The following is a 23677-nucleotide window of genomic DNA, read 5'->3' as shown; positions in this document are numbered from 1 at the left end:
GAAGGGCTTTGGGAAGGCTGGTTTCCAGAGCATGAAGATGTTAAATACAATCTGCAGCCTTATCAGAAGTGCCCCAGTGACTTTTTCTGTAATATACACATCGTGCTCAGTCCAGCCTGGCTGCTGCTGCCAAACAGTTCCACAGACCCTGCTGCAGCCTCACCCAGGGTCTGCTGATGAGGATCTCACAGCAAAGCTGTTTGGGGAGGGGAGGGCATCAACCTTCTGCTCTGCCACTGATGTGCTCTGACTGGTGCATGATACAGGGGAGGTACAGCAGTGCAGGGAGGGACAGGCAGCAACAGCCTCTGCCAGGTCCTTCTGTACTCCTGCACTGTGGTGGGAAACTGGAACTTGAACAGTAACTGCACTTTAACAATAACTGCAGCTTGAACAGCAACTGCACTTTAACAATAACTGCAGCTTTAACAGTACCTGCACTTTAACAATAACTGCAGCTGTAACAGTAACTGCACTTTAACAGTAACTGCAGCTTGAACAGTAACTGCAGCTTTAACAATAACTGCAGCTGTAACAATAACTGCACTTTAACAGTAACTGCAGCTTGAACAGTAACCGCAGCTTTAACAATAACTAACTGCAGCTTGAACAGTAACTGCACTTTAACAATAACTGCAGCTTGAACAGTAACTGCACTTTAACAGTAACTGCACTTTAACAGTAACTGCAGCTTGAGCAATAACTGCAGCTTTAACAGCAACTGCAGCTTGAACAGCAACTGCACTTTAACAGTAACTGCACTTTAACAATAACTGCACTTTAGCAATAACTGCAGCTTGAACAGTAACTGCACTTTAACAATACCTGCAGCTTTAACAATAACTGCAGCTTGAACAGTACCTGCAGCTTTAACAATAACTGCAGCTTTAACAGTAACTGCACTTTAACAGTAACTGCACTTTAACAGTAACTGCTGCTTTAACAATAACTGCAGCTTTAACAGGAACTGCAGCTTTAACAGGAACTGCAGCTTTAACAATAACTGCACTTTAACAATAACTGCAGCTTTGACAGCAACTGCACTTTACCAGGAACTGCACTTTAACAATAAATGCACTAACACTAGGATGTCCCAACAATTTGCTGCATCTGCACATCCTATCCCCCAGGTACAATCCTTTATTAGAACCCAAAGGTTACCCAAACCATGATAAAACACTTAGGCAGGGGAGACAGTCAGGCTGGAGGTGAAGAAACAGAAAATAAGAGGTAGAAATCCCCCAACCAATCAAAACAACCCCAATTAATCAAACCCTATTGGTGAAACAGCATCAGTGTTACCAAGAAAGCCCAAAACATACTTTAAAAAATTCAGATACAGCTACACAATTCCTACCAATGAACCTACCAATTCCCTCTGTGATGAAGTTAAAATGAATATGACAGCTGTGTTCCCTCAGATAAAGGGAGGAAGCATCAGTAAAAAGAATTTTTGTGTTTTCCAACCATGCCCAGCAAATGGTTTGTGTTCCATGGATGCTGCACTCCCTCACTTGGCCCTGGGCATGCTGCTGAGATGCTGGGAAGCACACACATACACAAACAAGTGTGTTCTAAAATAGATAGCAGTGCTTGGCCATTTATCACAACAATAAATGACTTCTGAGGGACCTTTCCTGCACCTCACACAAACACTGACTCCTCTATCCATCACCTGTGTCCTGCAGTTCAGCCCTCCCTGTGACCCCAGGGTTTTGTCACCACTGAGGGAATCCAGTAAAGAGGAATCCAAACCAGCTGGATTGGACCAGGCAGAAGTTGAGAGCAGTAACAAAATCCAGCATGGCTGTTCTCCTGGTAACCAGGATCTCTGCATTTCACCACATCTGTGCCCCACACTGTGACCTAAGACTGCTCTGCCAGTCCCTGTGACCTCTCCAAGCTCTTTGTCACATCCACACCAGCACTGTCACCCAACCCCCTGTGCAGTCTTTGTGTCTCAAGCTGTGCACCACTGTCTCCATCACTCCTCGACACCTGAAAAGAACAGGCTCTCTTTGAGGTGTCTGTGAGTTGAGTTTGGCTTCACACTGTGCTGTTTCCTACAGGCAGCAATGCTCAAGTCTGAGATCCCCTCAGCCACACACACAAACCAGCTGTGCAAACCAACACCTTCCCCTTTCTCTGCTGAGCATTTTCCATCTGCACAAACTCAAACACTGCGGTTGCACTGATCATTCTGAAGGGAGAACAAACCTGAACAGGTGAGACTAAGCCACTGCCTTCTGAGGTCACACTACACACCTGTGCTTGTGGCTGCTGCTCCAACTTGTCCAGGCTTGTCCACAATAAGATAGGGGTTATTGAGGACTGAGCTGGCAGAGCCTTGCTTCATGTGCACCGGAGTGGACGTTGGGGTGCGAGGCAGCGGAGATGGACTAGGGGTCGATATTGGAGAACCTTAAGAAAAAAAGTCCAATGCTTCTAGCTTGTGAATGTTGTCAGAACACAGAAACATGGCAATTGTAGCACTTTGGAAAATGGATTAGAAAAGGAGAGGTTTTTGGAGGATGTATTTCTCAGCCTGAGTGAGGCCACAGGACTTGGAGAAGAGAAGACAGAGGAAAGGAGAAGGCACACGAAGCACTATGGCTCATGGCCACCCTGGACATGCTCTGCCTACCAGCACAAGCAGGGCTCACAGGGAACCTGAGAAGCCATCTGCTCCACCCCTGAATCCTGAGGGATATTACCTACATCATTCTCACTGCCAAGACAGTGCACACAAGGAGATGGAGAAACAGAGCTGAGCTGTGTTGCCCTTGTGCAGCCCCAGGTACAGGCATTGAAGGGAGGGAACCAAAGAGTTCCCCTAAAAAGGCTGTGTGGAACAGCCCCAGGCAGCACCCTGGTCCCTCACTGCCCTGGTCCCTCCACTGCTCTCACTATAGCAGGAACCCTGGAAATCAATCTGTAAAATGGGCAGCCAGGAGACAGAGAAACTAGAGAAGAAAAAAGCTACATGAAGAGGTAAACAAGAAATTCAGAGAACAGGACTGGCAAGGAAGTGATCAGGGAAAAGAGACAGCAGCAAACACCAAGCTTCTCCTGTCTTTTAATCTACTTTCTTGACAGTTATTGACAGTTAGAACATAAATGGTCATCAAATAAAATCCTTGAGTCTTATAAACTGTTTTGAAATCTCAAAGGGGTAACCCTTCTCAGCAGACAGCAGAACTTTAGAAAAATGTTTAGCAGGGAAACATTCAAATAGCAAAGACCAACAAAGAATAGTTCAAGGACTTGAGAAAAGATAGGATGGCCCCCTAATTCCTGCTTTCTAGGAAGCTTTGGGAAAAGATCAAGAGAAGAGCTTATAAAGAAAGAATAAACCACTTGGCATAGGTTCAAGTGTAAATCAACCTGAGTAAAGTTTTAAGATATCAAGGAACAGTATTGATATTTAAATAAAAAAAACACAAAACCAAAACAAAACAACAAATCAGACACACTTTAAGAACATTATTTGGGAGCAGATCACCAGAAATCACAGGTACTGATGACTGGTGCTTCATCCTCTCTAGCCTGAACACCAGAAAATGAAGAGCTGCAACAAGTCACCTTGCAGCTTCCCAGCATGTGCCATGGTGAGCTGTACATGAACACTTTCTGATGTAAAACATCATCCAGTGACTGGCATCACACCCAGGCAGGGAAGGGACCACAGGTGAAATGAGCAAGCAGCACTGTGGCCTTGTTTGGTTAGAAGGTGTCACACTGCCCACTGCAGCCAGCTGGCAATTTAATCCAACACAAGGTGGACTTTTGGAAGACAAAGATCAAAGCTGCTCCATCTGATGCAATATGGCAAGCACAAGAGGGTCTGTTTGAGTCTACAAGGTTAAAACTAATTATTTGCCCAGTAATCAAGGAAAAAATTCTTCTTCATTCATCCCAGCTGTATGAAAGCATTGGGGAGAAGAATGGACTCTTCCCACATACAAAATATTCCACATGAAAGATGTGGTTTTGCCTGGGCCTTTCTGTGGGTAGCAGTCCATTTCAAGACTACTTATTCCATACTTAAAAGCATTCAAGAACAGGGAAAGAACAGCTCTCATCCTGCTTTTCATCTCCTGTGAACCATTTCGCACTTGTATTTTTTTTCATGAACATTAAGAATTATGCTTAGCTCCTTATTCTAGAGTTTCCTCCTGTCTGATGCTCAAAGCCTGGCAGAAAACCAAGGGAAGGACACAGAACAAGTCCAACTTGTTCACTCCCTTGTTTTCCAGGGGGAGGCACTGGGTAAGTAAACTAACATTCACCTGATACAATCTTGCAACTCATGGTGATAGGCTGGAAGGATTTTCCTGGTGACTCTGCAGGGCTTGGACTCTGACCTTGAGGCACTATTTTACAGCTAGCTGCAATGGGTTGAAAGGCTGAATTTCCATGAGAGCCAAAGGCAACTTTCTGTGTGGCTAACTTGGTGGGAGTCCGTTCTATGGCGGATGGCAGGGAGTAAAAGGCGGCATGTCTTTCGGTTTCAGCACTCCCAGAGAATCCTGATCAAAACAGGGAAAAGAACAGAAATACTGCTTAGGCTGACACATCTGACTCCTCACTGTGCTCCTCTACACAAGCACAACTCAGCTATGACAAACATGTTCTTGAAGGAAGGAAGGAAAAAGCAACTGGTGGGAAGCGTTGAACAGGGAGAGAGTGAGGGAGGGGATGCTCCTGCACAGGATCTGCTGGACAAGAAGAATAAAATGATGCCATGCACAGCCTGCCCAGCTGTGGCAGCTGATCAGCCACTTCCTTGGAATGCCCTTCCACTGCCCAAAAGCTGCTGCTAGTCCCAAGTGTCCTTGGCCAGGGCTCTGCAGGACCAAGGCTGGATCTCCTTTGCAGAGAATCTCGCAGTGCAGTTTTTGGAGTAAGAGCTCAAGGAAACCAGACACTGCCTTTTGAGCTGGGCTATGGAATCCACTTTATCTGGTGTTCAAGGAGATCAATCAACCTGGAGCTGCTGGGAGAAGCCACTGCCTGTCAGTGTAAAAAGGAGGCAGGATTACTTCCTTCCTGCTCACCTAAAGACGCTACAAATCTTCCTGTTTGAATAAAAAACCTGTGTGCTTAAAATGTGGTTGTGTTTGTCCTTCTTTGGCCACAAGAACAGACCACATTTAAACAGCAGACACCCTTCTTGCTGAGCCTGAACACCCCAGTGGCACCACAGAGCCTATCAGGAAGTACAAGCATGCATGGCACCAGCTTACAGCCACTCCTTCAGCACAGGAATGTGGGAATGGATCAAGAAAGGCATCAGCCCATGCAGCATCTGACATGATTTGAAATGTAGATATAAATATATACCCTCTGGCTGTGTCCAGAAGGTTTCTCACACCACAGTGTAACACACACCCTGTATCTCAGGCCAGTTGACCAAGTGTTCAGAAAACAAAGCCAAATGCCACCAGAGGCACAGCTCTTCCTGTGTGACACAAACTACAAATCCCATAGGGTATCCATGGGACCAGCACTGTCTGTTCCAGGCAATCCACGTGATCCTAAGGCCTCAGCTGCTGCCCCACTGAAATGGATCCTGGCTTTCCTGATCTCCCATGGGAAGGGAGAATAAAGCCCTGATGTGCAGAGATGCCATTGTCCCTCAGACAAACACACACAACTTTTCAGTCTCTATTCTCCACAGTGCAGTAATTACACATACCTAGGGATTTTTGTTCCCTCACAGTCAGCTCATGTTAGGCACTAACATATGTAACTAAACACACCACTAGACCAATTCCTTAAATGTATACACAGTCCCATAAACATTCAGAAACCTAAAATCCCCTCTGAAAACAGTCTGCCAAAGCCAAAACTACAAATGCTATTCAACCACCTTTTTTCCAACTGCACCTGCTTTTCCTTATTCACTATGTTTTAGCAAAACAGCCTGTTCAACAAACTTCAGATTAAAAAACCCCAAAAAACCCAAACCAAAGTCCAAAACCAAATAATCTATAACAATTTCTTAAGCATATTTCAGAGCACATTAAGGAAAATATGATCTGGGGTGAGCAACAAGCAGGTAGCACAGGCAACCTTTAGGGCATAAGAGCAATTAAGAGGAGGAATCCAGCAGAGCCAAAGTTCCAAGAACTTGCATTTCACTGACACCACTTGCTTTACCTTTGTCCACAGAAGCATCTGGGCTGGAGTCCCTCAGCTGTTTAATAGGTGAAGAAGCTTTGACTGGTGCTGGGATACTCAGTGGCAGTGATAAAGATGTAGGAACATCAGAAAGGTCAGACTCTGAAGACTGGGAGAAGAGATATTCCTCACCAAGGGAATGCCTGTGCAGCTCCACATCCACTACCTTCCAAAAACAGGAGACACAACTACTATTAGTATTAGACACAATTTGTATTTGGTAGCTTGGCAAAGATATAAAACCCAAAACCAATTATGCTTTCTTATTTTAATGCCTAAAAACCTCTCCCTTTGTTCCCCCCAACTCTACACAACATTTCCATTCATTTCAGGGACAGTTCCCAAAGGTCCAGCAGTACCTGAGCTACAACAAAAATCTTGCAACATTGAACCCTCACAGTAAAGCAGCACATCTTGGTCCTTGGGGAAATCTGTAAACACTGGAGGGGTTCTGGAGCCCAGCTCTAAGCACCCCCTAAAGAAAGGACTGCACACCCCTGTAGGGACAGGCTCCAAACTGAAGCCTGCCTTTTCTGGTAAGGCCTTGAGAAACACACCACATGATCTACTCTTCAAGAGTGCTCTTTAATAACAGCATACATTTCACATTAATGTTTTCTCCACAAACTGAAAAGCTGAAGTAATGCAATTTAACCATAAAAATTTCCATTTACTACAGTACAAGGGGAAAACAATATCAAGAAAACTTTAGAAATTTAGCAAACGATGGGTTATTAATTTATTTATTTCAAGAGTTCATTTTCCATTAAGTCCTAAATCTTGACAGATACAGAAACTTAGAAGTACTTAATATACTGCAAAATCTCAACAGAATAGTTGGCTGATCCCTTGAACTTAAATTCTTTATGTGTAAGCTCTGCAGCAGATCAGAATGCAAATCAGAACACTTTGTACCAAAAGCTTCACAAAGCAATAAAATTTAAAGCCCCAGTACAAGCCAAGTTCTTTCTGAAGGAAGGGCTGGAAACAGCTCCCCTGAACCAAGGAGAAATGACTGTTGTCATGAATAGTGACAAGGTGTCATAATCCCTTCATTCAGCAAGAGAGCAAAATCTACACTCTAGAAATTGTGAAATCTGACTCTGTGCTTAGTCCCATGCATCTTTTCATTTTAAACATCTTTAAGGGAATCAAATCCCTCCCACAAGCCCCTGACTCACCGTTTCTGCACCAAGTGTCTGCAGGCCTGTGTAGGTCCTGTCCAGCTGGAAAAGACAATACAATATATTAGCCAGGGCAAAGCATTATATTAGCTGGAATTTACAACACAAATTGTTTGAAAGAAGCCTCAAACTATGTGAGTTGAGCAGCATTGCATCCAATATTTTGAGGTCATAAGGTCAGAAATCTGTGTGCTCTGAAAAGTGCCCTCCCTCTCTTCTGCAAAAAATTCAGCCATGACCCAAGGCCCACACTAAAGGGGAAAGGAGCAAGGAAGTTGAAGGAAATGAGATTGTTGGGGGAATATTTCCATCTAAGGGGAGTCCATCCTCAAGCAGTGTCCTTTTTTATTCCTTATTCTATCAGGAATAAGGAAATATAAGGAAATATTAATAATGAGAAAACCTCTGAGTTTTTAACTGAGCAGCACAAAGGCTGTGTTTACACTATAGTTTTTGATTAAGTAAGTGTTCACACCAAGCCATCAGCTGAAAAAGAGGCACAACATCCCAGAGGCACCTGTTAAAGCACTGTAGAAGCAGCTGGGTTTGAGAGGTGTAGGATGTGCCAGGCACAGAGGAGGGCTCAGCTCACTCTGCATCCTCACAGCAGCCACAGGCTCAGAGTGAGAACAGCAAGATTTGCTGATCTGAGCTCCTGTGGGCCATGGACTGGCTCAGTTTTCTTCTGTAGGCTGAGTTTGCCTCACTGTCCATCACAGTGTCAATAACTTCTCCCCAAGTCACATCTCCCCTAATACATTTTACTCACCATCTGCATGAAATGTCCCTAAGCTGCAGGGGAATATTTTCACCCTCCTCTCTACTGGCTGTACTTAGGCTTGTAATGAGGTACCTTGTTTAGCAGGAAATTCATCAATGCAGGCAGAGTTCAAATAAAATTAATGCTGCTCAAAGCAAGAGGAGACTAACCCAGCTCAGGACTTAAGCCCACTAATGCCAGGGACCACTAATTAAAAGGAAAAGGAGCAGTGGCCTAGTTACCAGGACTGCTGCATACTGGAAATCCCAAGTGCTGCAGGGGTGAATGAGTTGGAAAAGGGAGCTCTCTTCAAAGGGAATAGGGAATCTCAGCCCTCCCTGCCCTCTCTAACAACAAAGATAATCATTAGCTGATGTGAGTCTGTCCTGAAGGAACAGAACAGACATGGCAGCCACTTTTCCAGTGGAAAGACAGACCTGAACCACCCTGTTAGGCTAAAGCCAGTGAAAACACCATAAAAATCTCAAATTTTAGGGAAAACCCAGGTGAGCATTGCTGTTCTGAGCACATTCAGCTCCAGCTGCTGCAAGGCTGGGCTCCCTCCTACTGCATCAACTCCATACAGCCAAGGTAAGAGGCTTTCCTGGATCTGATTCAATTCTCCAGCTCAGCTATTCATGAGAAAATAACCACCAGGACACTCATAACACAGAGAGGCAAAAGCACATGCACAAGCACAGCCTCTTCCAGATTATGCACAAGAGCTCATTTAAACACCTTTCTCTACAGTATTTTGTTCAAATACCTTCAAATTGTGTATGATATCAATCCTTTTGTTCTGGCTATCCTTGAAGTGTATCTGCACTCTCACTGGGAATTCTCCCCAGCCTCTCCTGGTCAGGTGAAACGGAGGTTCTCTGCAAACAAATGGTGATTACATTTTGATGCACAAGTGGTACAGCTCTAACCTCCCTCTTTTTCAGAAAGCCAAAAACTGTTTTTCTAGCTGACAGCTAAAGCTGTCATCAGGTCTGCTATTCACCACAGAGAGAGTGTAATCATAGCAATGAGAATTTTATGGCTTTGGACAGCTGAAAACACACTTTGACTTTACACAAGGGGACAGGGAAGAAAATGGTAAAGCACTGCTGGATGAGACATGTGGGAAACGAGTCTGGTGTTTTTAAAAAGAAGACAAAATAAGGGCTGTGCTATGTCAAATGAAAAGCACTTGGTTAAGAAAAACACAAGTCAGCTCACTGCAAGGTGAGATTCCAATGCAGCATTTTGCAATCACTGCCTGCTGCTCCCTATCTAGTAGCAAAATGCACAGGTTTCATATAACACCAAGAGAACAACACAGGGACAACAAGGGAAAATTAATCACTGTCATTCTCCAAGCTGAAAAAGAAGGATCTGTAACATTTACTTCTACTCTGTACTTCAGCTTGTTGTTGTAAAGGCAAATATATTTTTTCACCAGAAAAAAAAATGCAAGAGGTTTAAGAGCGATTTTTAGTCCAGAACATAAATGCTCACTACAATGAATGGGACTGCAACACCAGGAATCCATTAACCAGGTGGGATTAAAACAGAAGATAACCAGTGGTTATCTTCTGTGTCTTTTGAGAAAGGCACAAAAAGACAGTAATCAAATGAAATTTGATATGTTACAGAAGAAATACAACAGAGTTTGCTTTTGTCCTGCTCAGAGTTGTCTTCCCAGAAACATTACTGAGCTGCACCAACACTTATTAACTCAGGAAAGTCTTCCTGGAGTTGCCTTTCAGGAGTTTAATTTTGCCAGAATTAAGCTGCCATTCTGTGCTAAGCAGTTCTTCCCACACTCCTCCCTCCAGGAGGCAGCTAAACATCCCATGGAGAATCATTTCTTAGGGAAGAAACCAACAACTATTTGAAGGCATCCTCCCTCAGTCTTGTCCAAGGAAGAAGGATGAAACACTGACAGGGCAATTCCCAAGAGAGAACTTCCCCCACCAGGGTCACCTGGACACAGGTGTGGGGTAAGGCCTGGGAGAGCACAGGGAAGCTGCCCTGTCCCTGTAGCACTGATGGGAAATCCTCAGAGCACAGAGCCAATGCCACTGATCCCACACCATGGAGAAATATTTTGGAGTGGGATATTTGTGCCCAAACACACAGGTAGCATTAAAAATATGGGCAAATCAGATTTTGGAGATTGCTCTTTATTTTCCACACTGCAATAGAGGGGTGGTAGAAAACACTTTGTTTAGCACCAGAAGCCTGAGCAGCAGACAGTGTATGGAACACAAACAGGAGAGGCACAACCTACATCAACAGCAAGAAATGCAACACCTGAATGCTTTTTCTCAGAAGGAAATTAAAAAAAACCCTAAGCCAACAAACCTGTTTGGCACATTTGCTACATAAAAAACCTCATTTATTTTCACTACTATTTTGGAGTAAGCCAAGTTAAGCTAGAGGTTAAATACACACATGGGGTATTAAACCAGGAAAAGTTGTTGTTAATTGGCACTGTAAGCCTGGCAAGCATGAAGACTGGAATAATTCCTCATTACCTCACTTCTACCAGGTCATTGGGTTTGTAACTGGGGTGGAGGAAGAACCAAACTTTCTTGACAAAGTGATTTATGCTGGGTTCTCTCCGAGAGCCTCGGACGTACACCATCCATTTATGGGTTGACTGATCATTTTCTTCTCTCTTGTCAGGGGGAATGTACCTGGCAAAGAAATGAAAGAACAAACACAAGATAAAAATCCCAAACAGACAAATACTGCAAAAAGTATTTTGGGAAAGATAAGGCACAAAAAAATTGGGGATGTTAAAATGCCTGTGGGAACTGTGCCCCCTGTACATTTCTGCTCATTTGTCCTTACTCTGACAGTTCATCCAGGAACAGATACAGGACCCACAATCTACTCCAAATTTCTAACATTTCCTCTGCCATGTGACATTCACCCATTTAAACATTTGGCTCTTAATTAAAATGATTAAATTTTAACATTCTACTACTGTCAAATTTCTTATCCCATCCTATTCTGAGCTATAGGAAGTAAAACCACATCAGAACACAACATCAACAGCTCTGCTACCATAAATAAAAAAAAATACAATTATTCTCAAAAAATTTAAGCAACTTCAGTCAACACTTTGTTCTGGTTCCAGCCCTTCAAGAAGCAATTCTGACTCTAAGTTTTGTCAGCAAATGTCTGATTTATTCTGTGCAAAAGACTGACTTGAGTAGAGCAAGGATGGAGAGTTAAAACCTGGAATTGTCCAGTTTGCCAAAACTAAGGCCTTTCTTCACCTATTTCCTGGAAGATGAAAAGTTACACATATTTACCTCTTCTTCTTTTAAATATAAATAAAACCAGTATGAAATAATTTATTTAGACTATTCTGAACTTGTACAATTTTCCTCATTGTGGTTGGTGGTGCACTGTTCTCTTGGGGTTTTTCTTCTGTTTAAGAGACCCCCACACTGTACCCATGGACACACTGAATTAGCCAAGTAATTCAATTAGCCAACACACTCAATCAGGACAACTTGCTTTTCCAAATTTTCAGGGGAAAACTTCTGACTTGATCAAAAAAGGCTGAAAAACTTCCCTTCAGGGAAAGAGATCTTAAAACCTTTGCACACATATAAAGTTATAAATAAAACAACTACTAAAACACCAGTTCCTTCCACAAAAAAATCTTATGCTGAGACCAGAGGAGGGCTGCCTTGGCTACTGCGATTATTCAAGGGTGACAGCTCATATTGTGACAGCTTAGCAATTTCATTTGTCTCCTAATTGTAACTTTCTATTCAATTTAATCCTGAAATAAAGGAGCATCCCTCAGGCTCTGGATACTAACTTGGAGACGTTGCCAACCACAATCGTTTTCTTCACATAAAGTCGTGAAGTTTCATCATTTGACAGTCCGGCATTTCGTTGTCCTGGTTTTTGAGAGCTTGAAACACCCGAACTGTCCTGAGGGTAGGGGAAGAAAAAAAAAGGCAAACAAAAACCCAAACATTCCTCTTAAACATCATTTTGTTTGGTGCTAGAAAAGTAAGGTGTTGTTAAAAAAAACAACCAAAAATCTGCATAAATGAAAGACCGACAAGGAATCATCCCTAAAAATACTCAAATTGCTCTCTAGGCACATGGAAGCAACTCAGGCATGTAACAATGCCTGGCCAAGAGCACTCTGCATGGCTGTGCTGAGCACACATGCTGTGACATCCCATGGAGCTGAGCCACAGCTTAGCCTGGGTTTCAAAGCACTGCCCCTGCACTTTTATTTATGTGAAATAAAACCAGGCATGGCCAGAACGGCATTGTGATTGTCACTAACCAGGAACAAAGCTCAATCACCCATGAGTGGGGGTGAAAATCTAAATCTTTCCCATTCCCAGCCTCTGCTGCTCTGAGGGACTCTGGGGTTGCCTCACAGTGAAGAATTGAGGCTGGGTTTGAGGCAGGAGAGCAGCCATAACCTGTCACTGCCATCCAGGCAAACCCACAGCCATACCCTGGCACAATAATTCCAGCCTCCCTGTAACACAAACCCAGCTATCAAGCAGTGGCCAACACAATGATCTGACCAGCCACTATGCCAACACAAGTACAAGTGTTGTTTCCCTGGGACTGAGAGGCTTTTCTACAGCCCTGCTGGATGAAGTGTCTGGCTGGAGAGAAGGGACTGCCATCCTCCAGTGACCACAGAGCAGCCCAGAGGATGCACTCTGAGCACTCACCAGAGGAAGCTCAGTGTGGGAAGCACTGGACTCACTGCGGAACCCTTCCCCTTCCTCTGCTAAGCCAGGGATGCCTCAAAGTGGAGCAAGGAGTCACAGAAGGCTGGGATGGCTCCTGCTCCTCCTCATCCCCTCAGCCTCCTGTGCACTGGTCAGAGATGCACCAGTGTGCTGTCCCCAAGCAACACAACTGCTCCATCCACCTGTGCCCCCAGCACAGAAACAAGCTCTACTGGCCTGGTGGTTCACACCACATCCTGTAGGGCTCATCTGCCTTCTGCCACAGAGCCAAGGCAGAGCTCCAGCAAACTGCAGCCCTGCTGTCAAGGGTGTCACACTGCTTAGTGGAGGCAGGATCACTGCTCCTTCTGCCATGTATTAGTGCAAATTATTCAGCTGCAGATGGCAGCCATTCACTGAGACATACCCACCCCTGGCTGTACTCCTCTGGCAAGCTTGACCACTTAGAGGAACTGAAAGGAAACTGAAGAGTATCACCTCATTTCACATTTCACCTGCAGACACTGAGTGAGCATCCCCAGTGGAGCTACCTGCAGCCAACAGGTGAAGCATTTGTGTGGCTGCACAGAGAGCCACAAAGGGAGGGACTGGATCCAGGTCAACAATAACCCCCCAGAAAGCTTGAAGGGACACTGACAGAACACACTTTTACTTGGGTCAGACTGGTTCACTTGAGGAAATGGTGCTAATGCACAACAGCAAGCAGAACCCAAGAGGAAAAACAACTCTCCTGTATGGTTGCACCCAGGCTCTACCAACTCACACTGCCAGGGTGAGCTAATCCTCCAGTGCTACTGTTTGCACTACAGGCTGCTGAGGAGGCCAAAGCCCTCCAGTGGATCCCCTGTTCTGAGCAATGCAGTCCCCATGGGCACCCAGAGCCAGGCAGCACCATTACTCCTGAAAGCTCTGCAGGGAACGACAGACATTGCCCTCCTCTGCAGGCTCCACCCTCCCAACCTGCCTTCCAACCATACAGCACAGCCCAAGGCCAGGCTGGGAAGCACCTCCTTCCCCAGAGGCTGTGGCCAAGGCTGGCAGAGCTGTGCTGAGCCCACAGCCCTCCCAGGCCTGCTGAGCTCACTTTGGGCAGCACTGAGGTAAGAGGAGGTACCCACGTTACACACACTTCAGGCGGCCTCACAGCAAAGCCAGGCTGAGGGAGTGGGAGCAAGCGGTTGGAGAGGGTAAGAAACACATCTTCAGCAAGGTGGGTGAAAACATGAAGAGCTCCTGGTGCCAGCACCGAGTCCTCAGAGCACACACCTCCACCAAGGTGACCAGCACTCGAGTTTTACTTTACCCGGCCAGCATTTCTGCTCTGTCTCTGCTCCAGGCTGTTTGGCAGCCGCTCGTCGGCGTCCAGGCTGCCACTGTCCTTGTCCAGGAGAAAGTCATTGTGCTGGGACAGAGAGTCACTCTCTGAGTGGTTGGCAGAGGGGGTGTCTGAGCCCTGGTGAGCTGGAGATGAAGATCTCGAGGGAGATTCCAAGAACTTCTTGATTGAAGGATGATTAAGAATTGTTGCGTCGCATGACCTGGTCCCCTGCAACGAAAAGATCAGGAAGATCTGGTCACCATTCCCCCAGGAAGATCTGGTCACTAATTCCCCCAGGAAGATCTGGTCACTAATTCCCCCAGGAAGATCTGGTCACTAATTCCCCCAGGAAGATCTGGTCACTAATTCCCCCAGGAAGATCTGGTCACTAATTCCCTCAGGAAGATCTGGTCACCATTCCCTCAGGAAGATCTGGGCACTACTCCCCCACAGCACAGATAAAAACAAAGCTGTGCCAGAAGAGAAAAAGTCAATGAATGAAGAAAGAGCAAATATTTAATCAGCTGCCCTGCAGGAAAAACAGATGCTCCAGAAGATAAAAGCTTAAAAGGGTTCTACAGAACCAGTAGCCCAAACTGGATCTGTTCCTTCACACCTTGTGATCTCAGAAACTCACTGGGTTTTGGAAGGGATGATTGCAGCCCACTCAACCACCTAAAACATCCCTTTGAAAACAACCTCTTCCTGTGCAGCCCCCTCCAGTCCCACCCCACACAGGAAGGCCACAGCTGCCCAGCTCCTGCAGGCAAGCAGGACAGGGAAGTGCATCAGGCCCTGCAGCTTTGATACTCACTGGCAGCCTTGTCAACTCCTCTGAGACAAGCTACACCCTGGCTGCTCCCAGAGCCCAACAGGGGATAAGTAATAATGTGCTGAGGCATGCTTGCAAACTTTCCTGAAAGAAAGTCAGAGCTAATCTTACATGCTCCTAAACCTGCAAGGGGGAGGCAAGTGTTCAAATCTCTCTTGTTTTTATCATTACCATGACAAAGGCCCTTCTTTTTCTCTTGCATTTGCCTTTTACCTCTGAAGTAGAAGGAAAACATCCATCAACTCAAAACAAGTGTCCCCTGGGCACTTCCTGACCCAGGCACCATAGCTCCCTGTCACCTGGGTGTGAGATGAACCAAGTGAGCAGGAGCCCCTGTGCAGCAGCAGAGCACTGACAGCCTCCCTTCAGCTCCTGCAGCCACAGCTCAGAGGCTCCTTCCCTGCCCAAAGCACCTGCACCAGGCAGGCTGGAACAATTATTCATGGGGCATGTCACAAAGGAAAACAAATCAAGACACTGACTTGGGATTCACTTGCTGCTTTGTTTGTTTTGTTACTGGTTTTTGTTTGTTTGTTTTCTCTTTGCAGTTTTATTTTTAACCCACATTAAGTTCCCTGATTGAGAATTCTGCCAACATGACTGAGGGGGAGGCAGCCAGCAGCATCACTGCAGAGCAGAACTGCCCTGGAGAGGGGGCAGCAAGAGTGGAGTCACAAACATTGTCCCACTTTGGCCTCTGAAGGACCATTCCAGAACTGCCTTTCCAACTGTCCATGACATGCACGAGTAGAGCAGTTACCAACTCTCAATGACCAGCTTGGGAGAGTTAAAGCCATTTATCCAAAGGCAGGGACACACACACAGCCTGCCCAAAAAACCCCAAACCAAACACCTCTCCTTTTGCTTTACCTCTAGCCAAGTAAAATGACCAACACCTTGTCCAATAATTTGTGGGAAAACATAATAAAGCACAATCATAAGGAATGCCAAGCCTCAAAACTCAGTAGCATTCAGTTTGAGCACTGTTTATATTTATGAGAACAGGTCAGGAGATTGTAAATCATCTTCCCAGAAGTTCTGAATTAAATTACAAAGATTCCTATTCTATATTCTACCAGAAGCAGAAGCAAGATAATATTTCACTGCCTGGTCAAACATACACGAGCCACAATTAAAAACTGACAACAAAGAAAACTGAAATCAGCAACAACTTCAAAATTAAGGAAAAACTGACTTAGCCACAATTAAAAACTGACAACAAAGAAAACTGAAATCAGCAACAACTTCAAAATTAAGGAAAAACTGACTTAGCCACAATTAAAAACTGACAACAAAGAAAACTGAAATCAGCAACAACTTCAAAATTAAGGAAAAACTGACTTAACCTGTGGCCAAATCAGGACTTTCAGAAAAATTAAAAATGTAATCAAAGATACACCCATAAACTCATAGAAATTATTGGAAAACTTAATAAAGCAAGGAGGCACCAGTAAGTTTTGTGAATACCTCAAAACAATTACAGAATACATTATTTCTGGAAAATGTGAAAAGCACCAGGGGAAAAAGCAAACACCCTGCATGGCAGAACAAGAAGAACAAGGAACAGCACAGCTCCTGCAGACACATGATGACAATGGACAAAGGCACTTACAAAGATTAGAACTTAGGTCACATTCTTCAGCTGCCTACAGAAAAATCAAAGGGGGCAGAGAGTTCTCCAAGCCTCCCAAGGCTACCACAACCTTTTCAAACTCCAATTGCTCCACTCAAGTTCAGAGAGGGAAAAACAACCTGAACCTTCTGTTTCTACCTCACTCCAAATCCTCTGAAAAGCTCAACAGGAAAACCAGGAACAGCACTGAGAGCAAGTGCTTGGAAGAGAAATTCTTATGGGATTGGAGGGAAATCCATATTTGTAGCACTCAACTACAGCTTCCAAAAATTACTGGAAATCAGATCAACTTGAATGGAAAAGATGGTACCAAAATGCCTCCATTGGTAATGAACTACATGTCATTTGGGAGTCTGTACAATCAGGAACACCCTGCAATTAGCAGTCATTAAGGACAGAGTGCTCAGAACTGGGGTTTAACTAACAGGGTTTGAGGTTTTTTCATCTTGTGAATTTTTAATCATTCTGTGGTATCTCCTTGATTTATCTCCTGCTTTACTGCTGCCATCAGTCTGTTCACCAGCCATTAACAGACTGCCTGCCAGGGCGAAGGGAAGATGGTTTCACTGCACTGCCTGAAACTCAAGCATCTCAAAATTTTTATTATTTTTCTTTTTCCCTGAAAAGTGCCCAAATGCATCTGTTGCTACTCTCCTCCTAAGAAACAGGAAAACATATTCCACACTTATCACAGCTTTGCAAGGACAAACTGTGCAGTGTCTGAGAAACAAGGTGCTCTCAGGGAAAAACAGAGGATGAAAAAAAAAAGCAGAGTATTTCAGAAACCAGAACCAGGGGCTGCTGAACAACTTCACAACTACTTCTTGAAGACTCCTGGAGGAGTTGTCAAGGAGTCTTGAAGACTCCTCCAGGTACCTGAGGCTCAGCAGTGGCTGCAAAGGTCTCCTCTCCCAGTGCCACCCCACTTGCAGTTTGTATTCCACTGCGTCATTAATCACACCTCAACACCAAACATCAGCTGAACAGCCACTGAGCTCCACAGCTTCCTTTGCAAAGACTCCCTGAAGTGTTGTTGTGCTGTGGTGTGCTGTCATGTCCCATTTTGGCCTTCCAGGTCACTTCCCCAGGTGTGCCTGTGCCTCTCTCCCTTCCCCCTTGCCCCCATGCTGAGTGAGTCCTGTCAATCAGGCTGAACATTCCAGCAAGGCATCGTGTGGTTGCTCAAGTTCAAAGGATGCCCCTGTGCCCAGGGGTCATTGGCCTGTCTGGTGTCATCTTCCCCTGAGACCCTGCCCCTCTCACCTGGTTGGTGCTCACCTGTACCTCCCCTCCCCCTGTCCCTGAGCTTAAAAGGTGATCAGAGCATGCGGCCGGGGTTCTGTTGGAGCAGTTGCTCACGTTCAGACCTCTGTAACCATGGAATAAACCTCTGGACATCAAACCCTCCAGCAGAATCATCTCCTTTTTCTCTTCACCATCGCCTGAAGCCATTCCTCCTGAGGTAAACAGGGTTCCTAACAAGCCTGGACTTGTTCAGTGCCCAGCTGCAATCTCCAGCAAGCCAAGGTATCTCTGCGGTGATACACCGCAGTTGCTGCCTTTGGCCTGGCAGCGAGGGTCAGACTGGCCCAGGCACAATCTAACTGGTAATACTGGGAGCCTTTTTCCAATATTGTTGTTCCCAAAGGAGTTTTTACCTCTCCAGCCTTGAGGAGCCCAGCAGAGGCATAATAGTTAGCCACAATGCAGGCACGCAGCTTGTCCATCATCCTCCTGGCTTCAATCAGGCGCTGCAGAAAGGAAACACAGAGCAGTGGTCAGCACTGCAGCAATCCCCCACACAGCAGGATCTTAGGGATTTATAAGAACAAAGCCTTTATACCTGATCTATCACTTCGATTTCGTGCTCTTTACTCTTCATTTCGACGGCAAACTGCTCCTTTATAATGGTCTCAATCTTCTGCACAGTAACATCTCGAGCTGTACAAGGCCACACAAGGAAAAGAAAGGAGGAAGTTTTTACATTTCTATTTTTGAGGCTCCATTTGAAAACAAAAAGACCAGAAATCACTACAGAAGTGAAGGGATAGTAAGTTCAGCACACACATATAAAGGGAAGGATCATTTTCTTCCAAAAACAAGTTATGTCTTAACAAAAACCACATGTATCTTTTAAAGCTGGCTTATGTGGAGAGCTGTTTTTCCCTTTTTAGTTCTGAGATGGCAAAAAACAGAAATTGGGAAGAACAGGGCCAGTTTGCTTACTGTGCCCCAGTAAAGCTGTAAACAGTAGAAGGAAAACTCCACAGTGCTGGCCCAGCCCAGCTGCTGGAGTGAGCTGGCACACCATGGACACTCTTCTGCTCTCCTTGGCCACATGCACATCCAGGAAATTTACAGCACCTCACACAGCAGGAATAAAGCAAAGCCAGATTTATACAGCCCTGGCACCAAGTGCAGCCTGCTCTGGAGTGCCTACAAGCTGTTTATTACTCACAAAGGAAACACATTAGCAAAAGCTGCTCTCTACCTCTTGCAAAATCCTCTTCCAGCACAGCAGACAAAAAGATGTAACCCTTCAGCAGGAGTTTACTGACCTTGGTGGAAAGTATGTAGCTTAGGATTTCAAACTGTGCAAATACCTACAGCAAATTAGTGGCTAAGAATGGAATTGGCATACTATCATATTTTTCTAGGACATGTATAAACATAAGAAGAACTATTCTTTTTGCTCTACACCTACTGTAGACTTTAATATCACCCTTCATTTAGGGCACCTCCATTACATCAAGGGGTTTCAAACAACTTCTGTTTTAAGCAAATTCTAAGCCAGAATGTGGCAAAGCAGGAATGACACTTCTAGAAGAAAGCCTGGAAAAGGTGCTCCAGCCTGTGTCAGCCATAAAGTGACCCCACTATAAAGCAGATCAGCAAAAGTCTCCCTTGGTTTTCCCTGGAAAAATCTCACATTGTTTCTACATGAAACAGGAGGCAGCAACACAAAGACTTTGGCTTGAGTGCCCTCCTAAAAAGTACATATCTGTTTGAAGAGGTTTCTAATATCACTGGAGAGAAGGGAAAGAAAAGCAAGACAAGCTTTGCTGGCATCTTCCAGATAGCACAGATAATTTTATTGTCTCATCAGGTTCCACAACAGGAGTGAAGCAACTTATGCCTCTATATGCAACAGGGGTGTTCTAAATAATTTTCTCTCTTTTCACATACATATATACACACAGCATATATATATTTTTTTGTGTAGTTTATGTATATATATATATACATTTTTTAGGACCAGAAATAGTTCAAGCCTACATTAAACCATAATTATGGTTGAATCTGTATGAGTAAGGCAAAATTAAAAACCAGAGGGATATAATTTACCTCCATGAACACCAGGATGAGGAAATTCTCGTGCAAGGCTATACCCTTAAAATAAACCTCAACAGATTAAGGCATTAAGGTATGGTTCAGAAAGGGACAACTGCATCTCCTTCCATGGCTGATGCCATGCCACAGCAGCATCATGATGATTCAAGCACTTAAGGATTTGTGGTTATAGTACAGAGGTTTTTAAGAATATTTTATATTCATTTTTTCCCAGCTTAGTGTCAACCACAGTACCTCATTATGATCATGTTAGTGAAATTTGTGTAGTTAAGGAATTCCAGTACTGAAAGCTGGAGATCCTCCATGAAAAGAAGAAAGAAGCCAATTTGGAGGAACCTCCTGAAAGCAAAGTTCACTTTGGCAAGGACAGTTTTTCAAGGCCCTGAGACTCTGCCTGCTCATCATAAAGACCTTGGGAAAAGTTGCTTCAGAAGCAGATTAAAACCCTGCCTGCAGTCCCTGGGACACGGCAGAACAGAGCAGCCAGGCAGGGCAGGCAGCTGGCAGTGGTGACATGGCCAGCCCCAGCACAGCTGCACTGGGCCCTGCACAGGGCCCCTGCCCCACGTGGCACACAGGACCTGCCCAGAACACATCCAACCCAGAGCTCAGCCCCCTGCCCCCTGTCCAGGGCACAGCATCCTCCACAACATCACCCACTGAGCCATCCTCTGGCCCTCTCCAACTGGCAGCTCCAGCTCTATTCCTGGATCTTTTTCAGAGCCCACAGCCAGCCTCAGCTTTCTCACCTCCCTGTTTGTCAGCTCTTCCCATCACGATCCTCTCTCACTAGCTGTGCAGTGCCAGAAATCAGTAGCCCACTCCCTGCCCCCGGGGCAAGCAGCTCTGCTCTCATTTGCCCACAGAGACTGCAACCTGTGCCGGGCACTCTGCCAGCAGGCTGCTTCCCAAAGCAAGCACATCCCAGCGTGCCAAATGCAAACCTACTCATCCAGCTACCTGCTCCACTACACTTCTTCATCCACCTTTCCCTCAGTCATGCTCCTCTTCCTCCTCTCTTACATGTTTCAAAGCTCCTTCCTTCTCCCTAAATTATCTTTTCTACACTTCATCAAAGAAGCTTCTTTCTGCTTCATCTGCCAGCTCTTGCAAACATTTGTCATCTTCCAACAGCCAGTGCATGTACTGCAGGGTTTTGCATCTCTTTTACCCTGCAGGGTCATGGATTTTTTTCTCCTCCCCAAGCTGTACTGTGACCTCTATGCCCCAAAATGTAAACAACTTGCCAATCTTTCCCAGAGCAGACTTCAGCCACAGAACAAATACACAGGCTGGAGAACAACTCAGCACGGGAAGATGCACTCTAAGTACTTTAGGAAGCAACATGAACCAAAGTGCTGGGGCCATGGACAGCTTGTGCTCCATCCCCTACCACGCATCAAAGGCTGCATCCCCACACCTTACTTCTGGTCCAGATAGCAGGAAGAGACGACTCCACATAAGATACATCTTTATTTGGCTGCACACAGGTATCACTACCTGCCTTGCTCAACATCTGTCCATGCCCCTAACTCCCACCCCAGCCTTTTCCTGACCAGTTTACAGACAGCACGCACATCCACAGAGCTTCCAATTCCACAGCTCCTACCTGACTGTTCGGCTGCTTTGTGCCGCTTGTTGGGATGTGTGACAGTGATGTCCTCATAATCAGGGTCCTTCTCTGCGATCACTCGCTTGATCCCAGACATGTTCTCTACTCCACTAGCATGAAAAATAAAAACCAGAGTGACCATCGGGGCAGGATGGGCTTCAATCTCTCACCATGTGGAGGCCTGTGGTGCACCTCCCAAGAGAGAAGGGAAACCTCTCTAGAGGGGTATTGATCATCGCACAGGTTCACAGCTGGGAGCTGCTTCTGTTCTGCACAGCCCAGGAGCTTCAAATGCCTCCTGACACCTGTGGCTCACCAGAGCGCGGGTGCCCACAGACCCAGCAGAGCTGCAGTGGCCGAGCCCAGTGCCCCCCTGGCAAAGGGCTGCCAAGGAGCCCCGTGTCCCCCGGCAAAGGGCAGCCAAGGAGCCCCGTGTCCCCCGGCAAAGGGCTGCCAAGGAGCCCCGTGTCCCCCGGCAAAGGGCTGCCAAGGAGCCCCGTGTCCCCCGGCAAAGGGCTGCCAAGGAGCCCCGTGTCCCCCGGCAAAGGGCTGCCAAGGAGCCCCGTGTCCCCTGGCAAAGGGCTGCCAAGGAGCCCCGTGTCCCCCGGCAAAGGGCAGCCAAGAAGCCCCGTGAGCCGTGCTCCCCACCCGTGTCCCCAGGAGAGCGGGGCTCTCCCCACAGGCACCACGGCCCGTGGAAGGGCAATGCTGGTCACTCCCAGGGCGTGGGGCCAGCGGAGGGGCCCGGGTGCTTCAGGACAGCCCGGGGCTCACTGCCGCGGGGTCACACACCGGCTGTCCCTCGCCCAGAACCGCTCAACCCGAGCCACGACCCTGCCCGTGAGGGGGCAGCGAGTTCCCCCGATGCGGGAGCACGGCGGGGCTCGACCCGCAGGCGTGAGGGGGCGCGGAGGCGGCCGGGAGGGCGGTGTCGGCGGTGCCGGTGTCGGTGCCGCCCCGGGCGCGGAGGGCGGAGCGCTGCCCGCGGCCGGTCCCACGTGCGGCGGCGCCGCTCCCCTCCCCCGCCGCGCACACAAAGCCGCCGCCGCGGCCGCGCTCCTTCCCTGCGCTCCGCCCGCCCCGCCGCTCACCGCGCTCCGCCGCCCGGCCCGGCCCGGCCCGGCCCCGCCGCCTGCACCAGCCGCCCCCGCCCGCCGCGCCGCCCGGGGCGCTCAGCGCCGGCCCCCGCCGGGCCGTCCCGCCGCCGCCGCCGCCGCCGCCATGAGCGCAGGGCCGAGCGCCGCCCGTCACGGCCGGGGCGGGCCCGCGCAGGCGGGCAGAGCGCGGGGGGCGGGGCGGCCGCCGGCAGGTGCCGCCTCACGGCCCGCACCGCCGGGGGGCGGGCACCGGGGCGGGGAGCCCTCGGGGCGGAGCGGCCGGGCCGGGACGGGGACGGGGACGGGGGCGCTGTGCGGCTCCCTCAGGGCGGAGCGGCCGGCACAGGCTGTGGGGCAGAGCGGCTCCCTCAGGACGCTATGGCCGGCACAGGCTGTGGGGCAGAGCGGCTCCCTCAGGACGCTATGGCCGGCACAGGCTGTGGGGCAGAGCGGCTCCCTCAGGACGGAGCCGCCGACACAGGCTGTGGGGCAGAGCGGCCGGGCACAGGCTGTGGGGCAGAGCGGCTCCCTCAGGGCGCTATGGCCGGCACAGGCTGTGGGGCAGAGAGGCTCCCTCAGGGCGGAGCGGCCGGCACAGGCTGTGGGGCAGAGCGGCTCCCTCAGGACGGAGCGGCCGGCACAGGCTGTGGGGCAGAGCGGCTCCCTCAGGACGGAGCGGCCGACACAGGCTGTGGGGCAGAGCGGCCGGGCACAGGCTGTGGGGCAGAGCGGCTCCCTCAGGGCGGAGCGGCCGGCACAGGCTGTGGGGCAGAGCGGCTCCCTCAGGGCGGAGCGGCCGGCACAGGCTGTGGGGCAGAGCGGCTCCCTCAGGGCGCTATGGCCGGCACAGGCTGTGGGGCAGAGCGGCTCCCTCAGGGCGGAGCGGCCGGCACAGGCTGTGGGGCAGAGCGGCTCCCTCAGGGCGCTATGGCCGGCACAGGCTGTGGGGCAGAGCGGGCGCTCGCCCGCGTCAG

General features: G+C 47.7%; 1 protein-coding gene across 6 annotated transcripts in view; it reads right to left on the bottom strand.

The window, feature by feature from the left end:
* The window catches only part of YEATS2 (YEATS domain containing 2), a 50433-nt gene extending 27690 nt beyond the window's left edge, over positions 1 to 22743 (bottom strand). For 4 of the 6 annotated variants that reach the window (XR_010029141.1, XM_063166479.1, XM_063166481.1 and 1 more), the window contains exons 1-12: positions 22698 to 22743; positions 21604 to 21716; positions 18487 to 18584; positions 18302 to 18394; positions 14164 to 14406; positions 11954 to 12069; positions 10650 to 10811; positions 8894 to 9005; positions 7365 to 7409; positions 6163 to 6349; positions 4290 to 4529; positions 2266 to 2421 (exon numbers count right to left, since the gene is read on the bottom strand). Coding sequence is in view for 5 of the 6 variants with exons in the window: in XM_063166479.1 (XP_063022549.1) it covers positions 2266 to 2421; positions 4290 to 4529; positions 6163 to 6349; positions 7365 to 7409; positions 8894 to 9005; positions 10650 to 10811; positions 11954 to 12069; positions 14164 to 14406; positions 18302 to 18394; positions 18487 to 18584; positions 21604 to 21703 (1552 nt within the window). In the remaining variant the exon portion in view is untranslated. The remainder of the gene's footprint in view (positions 1 to 2265; positions 2422 to 4289; positions 4530 to 6162; positions 6350 to 7364; positions 7410 to 8893; positions 9006 to 10649; positions 10812 to 11953; positions 12070 to 14163; positions 14407 to 18301; positions 18395 to 18486; positions 18585 to 21603; positions 21717 to 22697) is intronic. The other 2 variants (XM_063166482.1, XM_063166484.1) reach the window with 2 other exon arrangements.
* Between the last annotated feature and the right edge of the window lie 934 nt (positions 22744 to 23677).

This window comes from Melospiza melodia, chromosome 12 (assembly GCF_035770615.1).
Source record: "Melospiza melodia melodia isolate bMelMel2 chromosome 12, bMelMel2.pri, whole genome shotgun sequence".
NCBI classification, from domain to species: Eukaryota; Metazoa; Chordata; class Aves; order Passeriformes; family Passerellidae; genus Melospiza; species Melospiza melodia.
Note: the sequence above shows the minus strand (reverse complement) of the source record. Positions and strands in the feature narration are given on the sequence as shown.